The 12,207-nt window shown below is 40.7% G+C and overlaps 1 protein-coding gene across 1 annotated transcript in view; it reads right to left on the reverse strand.

Annotated features, from left to right (window-relative positions):
* Positions 1–10,724, reverse strand: part of hnrnpl (heterogeneous nuclear ribonucleoprotein L) — a gene marked incomplete in the record, with an annotated part of 17,147 nt that extends 6,423 nt beyond the window's left edge. The window contains 6 exon segments of the mRNA XM_024260624.2: positions 3,949–4,021; positions 6,451–6,547; positions 6,649–6,734; positions 8,716–8,953; positions 9,802–9,920; positions 10,236–10,724. Of these exon segments, the coding sequence (XP_024116392.1) occupies positions 3,949–4,021; positions 6,451–6,547; positions 6,649–6,734; positions 8,716–8,953; positions 9,802–9,920; positions 10,236–10,319 (697 nt within the window).
* Positions 10,725–12,207: the final 1,483 nt, after the last annotated feature.

A 12,207-nucleotide genomic window follows, 5' to 3' on the forward strand; every position in this document is an offset into this window, starting at 1 on the left:
CTTAGGACATTCAAATTCAGACTGTTGTAGAATTCTCTTGCTGACTGTCTTAGACCTCTGCCCTTTCAAGTGAAACACAAAAAAGAGCATCATTCTGCTATGAGTGAAAAAAAAAAAACATTCAGAGAAGTTTTTCACATCAACTTTTAACTGAAATGCTCACCATCATGTCAGATGATTAGTTTTAGTACTTACAGCACTACACATGGGCCGCAGTGGGCAGGTAGGGGGCAGTCTTCAGCTACCCGACAACCTCTGCCTCCAGCCTCAACTCATTGTCCCTCCTCAGTGTTTTAGCTCCTCTGCTTCCTTGCATTCCCACCACCAGAGAGAAAAGTACATCCACACATCCATGGTTGGTTTTGTCTTGGTGCTGCTGGCTTTTCAAACGTACAGGCTGGTTTCCGTCTTACCGTGCTCTGATCACAAAGCAGGGCTCATGCAGCCTCTGACAGAGGGCTGCCAGTCCACTCACACACTGAGCCAAACCTGCATCACACGGGAGGCGTTAGAGGATCACCACGGGCCAGAGCAACAGCAAACATGACAGGAAGAGCACAGAGAGGAGCAGGGATGGGTAGAAGGGAAACAGAACACCAGAGTCCAAAGCTTGAGAGGATTTGTTTGATACTTGTGTCGTCTTCGCCCCCCCAATGGAAACCCTTCCATGGCGCTGGATTATTGCGGTGTGAGAAAGCATGTGGTGCTCAGGGTGGGGTCATCTGGAGTGTCTGCTCGGCTGTGTTCTGCTCTGAAAGTTCACTGTGTGTCGGTGAGAGCGCCAGCGTCTCCTGCTCGCCGTTCAGGCTGCTTCCTGTGTGTCTCGTCAGTGTGCTTTGTTGGAGTGTGCACTCCTCAAGGTTCTGCAGATGACATGTGGCGTAGACGCTTATCGGGCCTGATCGCCGTCAGGCTGTGGCGGGAGTGTGAGGTGTCTGCTCGAAGCCGTGGGAAGGCCTGTCCCTGTGAGCGTTAACGTGAACTTCCATGAGGGCGGCGCCAAAGTCGAGGGTGTGTTCCAAAATGTAAGGCTCGTGTGCCGTAGCAGACACATGTGGGTGATGTGACTGTTCAGTAAGGACACCAGGAGCACCTCAGGGCTGAGATCTGAGCCCACTTCAAATGTGCTGGTCTGTCAGCACACCAAAAAAAAAAAAAAAACTCACTTCTTTACAAAAGAAGTGAAAATAATCAATTCACTTCCTCCATCAATTCCCTTTATGGTTACCCAATCCCTTAACAAGCATATTTTCAATTTCTAAGCATTTAAAACAATAACATCAAAAGGGCTTTCAGACAAACAATTCAAAGATTTTTGGACACAAACGTTTTGAAACAAAGTTGTGAACAGACTCCTCAAATGTCACATTAGCAGTTTTACATATTTATGTAAAACTAAAGAGAAGAGGGCAGGAATCCAACTGATCTAATCGTCCCATTTATTGTTGATTAGTCTAATTGAAAAACTAAAAAAGTGTTTAAATTCGATACACTTGAACCATCAACACTCATGAGTTAGAGCTTTGTTAACATATGATTATCTAATATCATCCATTTCACTGATCATGATAGTAAATTTATTTATTTTTTTAGATAATAGTCATGGTCTGACTTTAAGAACTCTAGTTACGCTGAATTCCTGCCTAATCATCAGATTTCTCTCAGAATGGGTCCAAAAATATTTGTCAGTCACAGATTCTGTAAGTCAGGGGTGTCAAACTCAATCGCACAAGGGGTCAAAATCCAAGACACACTTTGGGTCACGGGCCGATCAGGATAAAAGTTTATTGAACACTCTAAAACTAAAAGTTTAAAACTTAAAAATGTAACTTTTTTACATATTTATGAACTAGACGTTTTAACATAATTATGAACTAGATATATAGGATTACCTGTGATAATGCTAGTGTTAATGCTGTAAGCTGAATTTGACCGCTGAAGATGCTAGAGCTGATAGCTGAAGATGCTGAAATTGATAGCTGAAAACGCTAAAACTAACAGCCAGCCAAAATATTAGCTAAATGCCAAATTATCCTAAAAAAAAAAAAACTACAAAAAAAAAAACTGATGAAAATGTATCCAGAGGGCCGGATCCGGCCCCCGGGCCTTGACCGACACGTGCTGCACATAAAAGGTTGAGTTTGTTCCATCATAGAAACACTTCAACTACAATGCTAAATTCATACTGAATGTGATTTGAGACGGCCAGTTTCAATGTTAAGTCAATGATACAGACGCGGATTGAGGTGATCTGAAGTCACGCAGCGCGATTGCGGGGGTCTGGCTGCAGGGGGACTTCAGCGGCGCGACCAGAGATCAAATATCTACGTTTTGGCAGGTTGCTGTGTCACATCTGCCAATCAGGAACTCAGCTTTGGGCACGTGACATTTTCAGTGGCTCGATCAGCAGGTAGAATACTAATCCAATGTGAAAGTTATTGTCCTGAACTTCCCTCTTTTTTTTAACTCACTGGAGTATGGAGAGAAAATGGTGGATAATGGGTGGATAATTCTTGATTTGTGCATAAATTAGAATTTGTGCGTGTGTCTTCTTGATTTGTGCGTGCGTAATTTAGGATTTGTGCATAAGTTTGGATTTCTGTGTGCGTAATTCTTGATTTGTAATTCATATAATACGTTTTGTGCATAAGTAAAAAAATGACAAAATAAAAAAATAACAGAATACAACTTGCACATGCACAAATTAAAATTACAACAGCTTGAAACTAATTACACATGCAAATCTTTAAAAATTACGCACGAATCCCCTCTTACACACACACAAAACAAAAGTTATGCACAAAGATATGGTGAGACTCTTCACGTCTCACTGAGTCATATGTGAGTGATGCATTCAAGTACTACTAGAATGCTCGTTTATAATCAGCCGTTTTGAACTTAGATTTAAATAATATCGGGTGAAACATGACATTTTACCACTTTCTTAAACAGATATTCCCGATAACTAAAATAAAAAAAATCTAAATAAGCATTTTTAAAACACTTATCCCTTTTAAAAATAAAAATATCGCTTTTGATCTGCACCCCTGAACCCGACAGCTCCGACACAGGGCTCTGCCCCGAGCGCTGGTCCCAGTCTTGGGGATAGCAAGAGGGCCCGGACCCTTCTAAACACCTGCAGATCGAAGTGGGCCGGTACTGTCTGCAATCGCAGCGTTTGCCGACCAAAACTCTATGCATTTACTTTACAAAAGGCAGCTGAGAGCTGCGCGCGAATGTGAAAAAGAATCCAGGAAATCACATTGAACTAAACCTTTAAATACTCTAATCATCTGCATAGAATCCAGTCTTTTCATTTGAGAAGAGAAATGAGTTTTATGAACTTTTCTTTTCTCTTTTCCTGTTTAGTACGTTTGTTCTGACACCAATGAGGAGGAATGTATGAAACCTGAAGAATTCAAATCTGCACTTACTTTCATTAATTGACCTAAAAAGGAGTTACTTCCTGTTTTGACCGTCATCTCTAAGCTTCTTTCACGGATTCACATGCAGATTTATGGACTTTAAAAGCCTCCTTTAGTAAGTTCTGACCTCAGAAGGACTGCTGAACAGAAACAATAACACCTGCTGAACACGGTGCAGTGACAAACGTTTCACTCACAGGTGTTTTAATCCGGATGTTACCATAGAAACTGAAATCTCCACCATGTGTGAAAGAGTGTCGGCTGAAGTTGGCGTGTGACATGCCGTGCGTGTGAAGACTGAGGTGCATCGGAAAACACAGCGGTGCCACTGATCACATGCATGACCCTGAACCTCGGCTGCTCCTTGTGCCCTTACTGTGTGGTGGGAAAATGCGTCACAGCAGTACTGCCTGTGAGACGCAGCTGCGCTGGGCTCAGAGGCAGTACTGCAGACCATAATAGTCTGTAGAGTGAGGAAAACAGGAAGAAAAGCTGGAGGGGAGGAGCTGGGGCTGCAGGTTACCTTGGCCACTCAGGTTGGGGTTTGTGTAGTCCCATGTGTCCTGGTCGTTCTTGAAGACATTAAGGCGCGTTGGCTGTGGAAACAGATCAATACAGAAATGAGATTACGTTTAATAATATGATACGTTTATTCTGCTGGTGTTGGTTCTATGGATGCTCACAACTCCTGAATATGGAGCCAAAATAGTCTCACCCGGTTTGTGTGTGCGCAATGCTAGATTTGTAACTGATACAATTACATTTTTTGTGTAACTGTGTGTACTTGCCATGGTGTATTCACATGTTCCATTTTTTCCGGAGTATAAGTCGCACCAGAGTATAACGCCGGGTTCACACGGGACGCGGAAGTGCCGCCAAGCTTCGCGGAGCAGAGTCCGCGTGGAGTCCGCTCCGCTTTGTCACCAGACGACAGGCGCTTCTGCTAGAGCTTTTTTTGTTTTTGCCATCATGCGTAATAAGTAAATAACCTAAAGATCTCACCCCGTGTTTCTGCTAATAGGAACAGCTCTCTGCCTCCCAGCCCTGCCCACTCGCTCTGGAGTGGCCCCACTATGTTGATCTGTGTGTGCGCATGTCTGTCTACTCTGTGTGTCTTTGCGCACGTGTGTGTGCGTGGGTAAATGAATAAAGTAAAAATATTAGCCCATGTTTCTGCTAAGAGGAACTGTTCTCTGCCTCTCTTTTTTCTCCCCAAACCCAGCCGCCCCGCTCCGGAGCCCACTATGTTTTGCTGTTTGTGTGGTTGGCGCACGCTTGTGTGTGTGTGGGTGCTGCGATTCTATGTTTATTTTCATCTCTACATACTGTTTAGACACAAAAACATAATCACATTTGTCAATCGCAGCGTTGTATTGTGAAAAACTGGTTCTATTTTGAAAATAAACCGGATTTTCTCATGTAATTTGATGTAACTTCCTGCTAGAATTGACGCGGAACGCTCGCGGCTCGTGGACAAAATAGAGCAGATGGCAAAACGATTCGCTGCACCACGCGGGCCCTCCGCGCCTGGTGTGACCGACGCCATAGGTTAACATGGGCCCTGAGTGGAAGCGGATTCTGTTCCGCGCCACTTTGCGGCGCTTCAGCGTCCAGTGTGAACCCGGCAAAGTCGCAAGAGTAAAAAATGTCTGATCAAGACAAAGAGAACCATTTATAAGTCACTCTGGAGTATAAGTCACACTTTTGGGAAAGCCCAGCGTAACTAAAAAAAAAGATAAATAAAAACAAGAATAACAATTTTTGATGTGCATAAGAAAAATATTGAAGTTTCAGAGGATTCAGATTCTCTTGCATGATTGTGTTTGACGACACATCTGCAGGTGTCAGTAGCAAATACTAATATATATACTCAGATGCAGCGCCCTCTAGCGGTTGTTACAACAAACAACCGCCAAAGAACAACCGGTGTTTACTGGGAAAATATAAGAGCCTATTTATGTCTGAAAAAGAAAAAAATAAATAAACAAAACACACAAATAAGCTGGTCCTGAGTATAAGTCGCACCCCTGGCTAAACTATGAAAAAAAACTAAGACTTATACTCTGGAAAATACTGTAAAAAAAAATGACAAAATTCAAAAAAGTACAAATACAAAGCATTCATATGGCATTTAAACGCATCATTTTTGCACAAAACTAGAGTCTCACATTTGATTTGTGTGTGAATGCGGTTTTGTGTGTATATCAGGCAATTGGTGCTCATGTGTGCCTTGACAGATGCTCAGGTGTGCCTTGACAGATGCTCAGGTGTGCCGCGGGAAATGATTCAAGTTAACTTAATCGGTCTAATAAACATTTAGCATTGCCAGTGTATTAGATAGCACATGTGTTCATGTGGAGTAAGCCTGTGCTCATTTCCCATCATCCCTTTGTTTCCACTCTCTCCTGCTAGCTTATAGCCCTTTACAACCTCAACCTAAGATTGAGTCAGAAACCAACTCAGATGAGGAAAATGAAGACGTTAATGGATCTTAATGGGCTTAACTCCATGGGGGTCCTTAGGCGAGATCAGTCACGCTGCTGCTTTAAGTATGTAACCACAAGGCGGCCCGGGTCTGGGTCTCCCTGTGCCAGGCCCCAGCCCGGATAAAATAAAACTCTCTGCCAAACCATGAATCAGAGAAAGTTGATTCATGACCTGACAGGGTTATGAAAGGTAAACAACAAAATGTCCTCCATCATGAGAAAAACGCTACAAGAACATGTTAAAAATGTCAAAACCCAATTTTCATCGGAGTGGGTCTTTGAGCTGAGCTGCACTCCAGCAGTAGAGCAGCACCAGACTCACAGAGGTCCAGTGAATGCAGTTCTCACATGAACACAGTCACTGAGCCTGTAATATAACTACTAGGGCCGTAACAATTCATACAATACAGTTCATATCATAACTTGTGGTTACCCATACAATTCATAGTCAATATTTTTTCATTTTGAACAATGCGATTCTCTGACCTAACATGGATCCAGGACATTAAAACTTCAACCAGTGAAACCCACTCACTCACCTTGGCATATTCAATCTTCAGAGTGCAGCAGCCAGAGTAGATGTCCGCTCCGTTCAGAGAGGCTTTAGCCCTCTGGGCACTCTGGACTGAATCGAACGTGACATGGAAAGGTTAAGGTTTGCTCGGACTCTATAAAAAACAAAGGATCCACTTTATTGAACATCAGAAAGAAACGATCTTTGAATCTAAAAAGGATATTCGACCATGGCCTGAACGCCGTTCTTTCTGAAGATAACGATCCTCTGGACGGGACCGCAATTGTTACAGATGGTGTAGAGAACATCCTGCGGAAACAGAAACAAAATCCTTAAAATCACAGCAAAAAGAGTCGAGTTCCTTTGGAATTTTCAAATTAAAAGTTCAGAGTTTACACAGCAGCCTGAGATGCATTTTGTGTGAAACAATACCTCAAACTTTCAACATCATAGTTCTGTGATGTGTCACATCTTTAGGTTTAATGGAACTTTTCGGGGGAGTTTATCACAAACGTTTTTTGGCATAGATGCATCAAAAATAAATCAAGCAAAGCAGGAACAAGAAGCATAATGATAAAAACTGAATCTGCTAAATCTGGATATAGAAAACGTCTTCGGGAAAAATAGTGAAAAGCAGTTCCATGTGTGACATGAGTGGTGAAGCTGGTATTTCTAGTATTGCTCGTTTCTTTTAAAATTGGAACCGTTGGTGGTTCAGTGATAGGAGTATGACCATGAACACGCCACAGGATAATGATAAGATTCGAGAAGAGGCAGGAGTCTTTCAGGTAGCTCAGGAACTGATTTAAGCATGATGACAAGGCCTGCATTTCAGCGGCTGGATAGCTTGGTTAAGTGAAGGACTGGCAGGGGTTTGATTCCCCGATGACCTTCATCGAGTGTGGGTCCTTGAGCAAGACCGTTTGGGCTACTACCCAACTACAGATCATTTTATTTTATTGTTATTAATGGCCCAACGTTATCTTGCGCTTATTTTTAACTTGTATAATTTTGACAAAATATCTTTTTATAGATATTGAAAGTTACTTAAGTTTTAAGTTGATTTATTCTGGAATAATATTCCTGCCATTTTGCTATTCAAAATTATGTCAAAAAGTTACGGTTTAAAAGTTTTAAAAAATTGGCATTCTGTTAGCTTTTTGGACAATATTTTTGCATTTACTACGATTTTTTTTAGGCGATTTTGGAGTTCATCTAATATTTCAGCTACATGCTAGCTATTTTGGCAAATTTAGGCTTTTTTTTTCGTTTTTCAGGCTGTTTGGAATTTATCTAACATTTCCAGAACATGCTAGTTATTTTGGTGAATTTAGGCTTTTTAAAAAAGTTTTTTTAGGCTGTTTTGTAGTTAGGCTAATATTAAAAAGCCAGCTGTTTTGGCTAATTTAGGCATTTTCCACTTTTTTGGGCTATTTTGAAGTCTAGCTATTTTTAGCTACATGCTAGCTGTTTCGGCTAACCTAGGTTTTTTTTATAAGCTAATTTGGCATTCAGCTAATATTTTAGCTGGCTATCAGCTTCAGTAATATCAGCTATCAGCATTTCAGGCTTTCATCTTCAGCGGCCAAATTCAGCTTACAGCATTCACACTTATCGCAGGTAATGCTATATATCTAGTTCATAATTGTGTTAAAAAGTTACGGTTTTAAAGTTTTAGAATTTTGTTTTAAAGTGTTCAATAAATGTTCATCCTGTTTGACCTGCCACCTAAGGTGTGTTTTGGATTTTGGCTCCCTGTGCGATTGAGTTTGACACTGCTGCCCTAAAGAGGCAGAACAGACGATCTGACCTTTAGATGAATCTACATGGACTGAAGATCATCAAACTTCAAAAATATTTTCAAAAAAACTCAATTTAAACAATTAAAAAAGTCACTGAAGAAAATGTGAAACTTTTTGAGCAGAGTGATCTATTGTATGAAGAGAAATTGAAGTAGGTGGAATTACTTTTAGCAGTTTCATGGATGCACTAGACTCTGGATATGAACAACAGGCTCTCTACTTCAAGCATGTGTGCTGAGATTCATTTGTAACCACCCATTTTTTGCCATCTTATCGGATCCAGATGACCTGACACTTATATTTATGTGTGATCCCTCCCATGACAATTGTGGACAAGGGTGGACAGGTTTTAATGTCTGCCACAGACACCAATGAAGATAAAAAAATCCTTAAAAAATGTAAGTGCATTGTCTTGTGGGGTCCAGATGACCCCATTTTTAACGTAAACATGCCTAGGATAGCACAAGGGTTAAAGGATGTCACGTTACCGTAGTGATGGGATAGATGGGGTTCAGGATTGTGAGAAGCAGGACATTGTTGACGCTTCGCGTGTCGTCTGAGTCTCCAGGACGAGAGATCTTTTGTGAGGTGGAGTAGTTGATGAAGGCGGGGTGGCCTGCTATGTAGACCTGGTTTTCTGCCGCGTACGTCACAGCGTTGCAGGAAGCGTTCACATCCTCGTACTCCACCAGGGCCTGCCGCTTCTTGGGCATCATGACCACATAGCTGCAAAGATAGTTCCAGAAGCCTGAGCAGGTCGGTCTGCAAAAATGTGTCTACTTTTTTACATCAGTAGACATTTCAAGCAGCTATGCCCAGAAAAACAAGTTTTGTTTTTTTTTTTACACAGGAATTTACAATTATAAAATGAAAATATGCAATTATCAGAGCAAGACCATTAGCTAAAGAAGGGGCGGCGGTAGGGGATGCTGTAGAAACTGGAAGATTTAGCAAAGCAACTCCAAGTATATAAAGGTATATTTAAAAATAATAATTTTGCCCACACTTATTTCTTGCCATGAGCTTCCATTTAACATTTGATGTTTATCGTGTTTGTCTCTTTTTTTTTTTGTGACAAAGCCTCACTGAAAACAGTAGGTGGTGCATGCAGTACCACTGTCTCAACAGAGAGGGCGCTGAGTTTTCTTTTGTTCTTTATTTGATACTAATAAAGTTTATTCAATAAGAGCCATATTTTATGTTTTGCTTTGAGTGACTTTTACTGCTATTTTCTGTTGATCCTCTTGTTCATTTTTTTTCTGTTTATGAATGTATCTTAAATGTTGTTAATAAAGTTAAAAAAAAAAAACCTTTGACTGACAGTAAAAATGGCGGATGTCATTTCATTTAAAAAACGAGTAAAAGTGGGACTTTTACTTTCCTGTTGCTTTCCTTTTTGGAAACTTAATTTTACTTAAAATGAATGAGCAACTCCTTTCAGTCACAGCAACCCCAGTGAAAAAATCCTGGAGCCGCCCCTGAACTAAAGACATGTCCGTTTTCCTGAGGACAACAGAGAGCATCTTTGTCACGTGCTCGGATCAACCCACAGGCACGCGCGCACATCTCCTTACCTTATAGCGCCAAACTCCTGCAGGGCCTCCACCAGGTCCGCCTCCATGACTCCATCCACCAGCCCCCTGATGTGCACCACCGGGGAGGGCAGCGGTTTGTGCGGATCATCGTAGCTCTCCTGGAGAATAGACCGCCGGGCCGGTTATTGTGGAGGCAGCCGTCGGGTACCGAGAGAAACGGGAAGCGGAGGGTTCCGCTGACCCGGAGACATTCGTGTGATTTCTAAACACGCCGTTATGTGTGAGTGAATTCAGTGCACGGCGAGGAGCCCCGGTGAACGAGGGCTCCGTGAGCTAATGCTACTGGGTTTGTACGCCTCCGGTGTTGAGATAAATCCCGTTTTTACACAAACCCCTGGACTTTAAAAACCCGAAAACAAACCCGTTTCTACGCAGTAAAACGTGTTCTTCCGGAACCGGCGTCCAGCACTCACCGTTGTCATCCCTCCGTCCTCCGTTTTCAGTCTTTTCGATGCTCGGCCGCCGTCTCCGTGGTAGCGGCCCGAAGCGGCAGCCATGTTGTCCCGTTCCGTCAACCCAGCGCGTGCTGCATTCAGGTTCCGTGGGGAAGATTGGATGTTTTTAAGCTCGCCTCCGTTTCTTGGTTATTCAAAGCTAAACGCTCTGGTTCTTGCCTTTGCTTCAAAACAAGGACTTGCTATCGACATTAAACTAATTTTAAATCACGTTGTTTAATTTATGATAGAAAGATTTTTGATTATTTTTTAGCAATATGACTCATCCATCGCAATTATCATCAAACTCATTAAAGAACTCTAAATCCGTTTGACGATCTTTGCCGATGAGCCGTAAATGTATCAGAGAAGCACGAATCTTTGATATTAGTCCTGTAAAGCCTGGACCGTTTAATCCTTTACAGAAAATTACAGTCTTTTGAACTTAGAGCCCTTATTGGTCCCTCTGAACAAACAGAAAAACAAAAAGAAATTTAGTTGTTGGAATTAGTTCTGATTTATTTTGCATATAAAGTATTGGTACACAGTGTGCCACTTATAGAGCTCCGGATCACATATATGTGACTCCTGGCAGTCATTCAACCATTTTGGATGACGCTGAAGCTGGCTTCCGATTCACAGCTTCCTATTCGCGAGAGCGTTCCACTGTATTTTTCGAACCCAGACCACCTAAAAACAGGTCCTGATCAAAAACTACTGTACCTAGACAGTTCAAACCAGGATTAAATTATGCTTTAGATAGCAAAGAATAAATAAAGTATATTCTCTGATTTGTGAAAGCTTTTACTGATGTGTGAAAATGCAAAATTGGATGATTTTATCGCATTTTTTGTAATCTGACCATATAAAAACCGGTCCTGTTCAAAAAGTACAGTATCTACACAGCTCAAGCATGGATTAAATTATGCTTTGAATAATAACAATTATGTCAAACATAGTCTCTAATGTGAAATATAATGATTTTTATCGCATTTTTTGTACTCTGATCACATAAGAACAGGTCCTGTTCAAAAACTACAGGATTTAGACAGCTCTAACCTGGATTAAATTATGCTTTGAATAATAAAGATTATGTCAAACATAGTGTCTGGTTTGTGAAAGCTTTTACTAATTTGTGAAAATGCGAAATAGGATGATTTTTAATCGCATTTTTTGCACACTCACCAGTTAAAAACAGGTCCTGTTAAAAAAACACTGTACTTAGACAATTCAAACCAGGATTAAATGATGCTTTAGATAGTAAACAATAAATAAAGCATAGTTTCCTATTTGTGAAAGCTTTTATTGATTTGTAAAATTGTGAAATATAATGAGAGACTATGTTTAATTGTTTCTTTACTATTTAAAGCATAATTTAATCCAGGTTTGAGCTGTCTAAAACCTGTAGTTTTTGAACAGGACCTGTTTGCTATGTGATCAGGGTGCAAAAAATCCGATAAAAATCATTATATTTCACATTTTCACAAATCAATAAAAGCTTTTACAAATCAGAGACTATGTTTGACATAATTGTTATTATTCAAAGCATAATTTAATCCATGCTTGAGCTGTGTAGGTGCTGTACTTTTTGAACAGGACCTGTTTTTATATGGTCAGATTACAAAAAATGATAAAATCATCAAATTTTGCATTTTCACAAATCAGCAAAAGCTTTCACAAATCAGAGAATATACTTTATTTATTCTTTACTATCTAAAGCATAATTTAATCCTGGTTTGAACTGTCTAGGTGCAGTAGTTTTCGAACAGGACCTGTTTTTAACTGGTCAGTGTGCAAAAAATGCGATAAAATCATCCTATTTCACATTTTCACAAATCAGCAAAAGCTTTCACAAATCAGAAACTATGTTTAATTTATTCTTTACTATCTAAAGCATAATTTAATCCTGGTTTCAACTGTCTAGGTACAGTAGTTTTCGAACAGGACCTGT

Source organism: Oryzias melastigma, linkage group LG14 (assembly GCF_002922805.2).
Source record: "Oryzias melastigma strain HK-1 linkage group LG14, ASM292280v2, whole genome shotgun sequence".
NCBI lineage: Eukaryota > Metazoa > Chordata > Actinopteri > Beloniformes > Adrianichthyidae > Oryzias > Oryzias melastigma.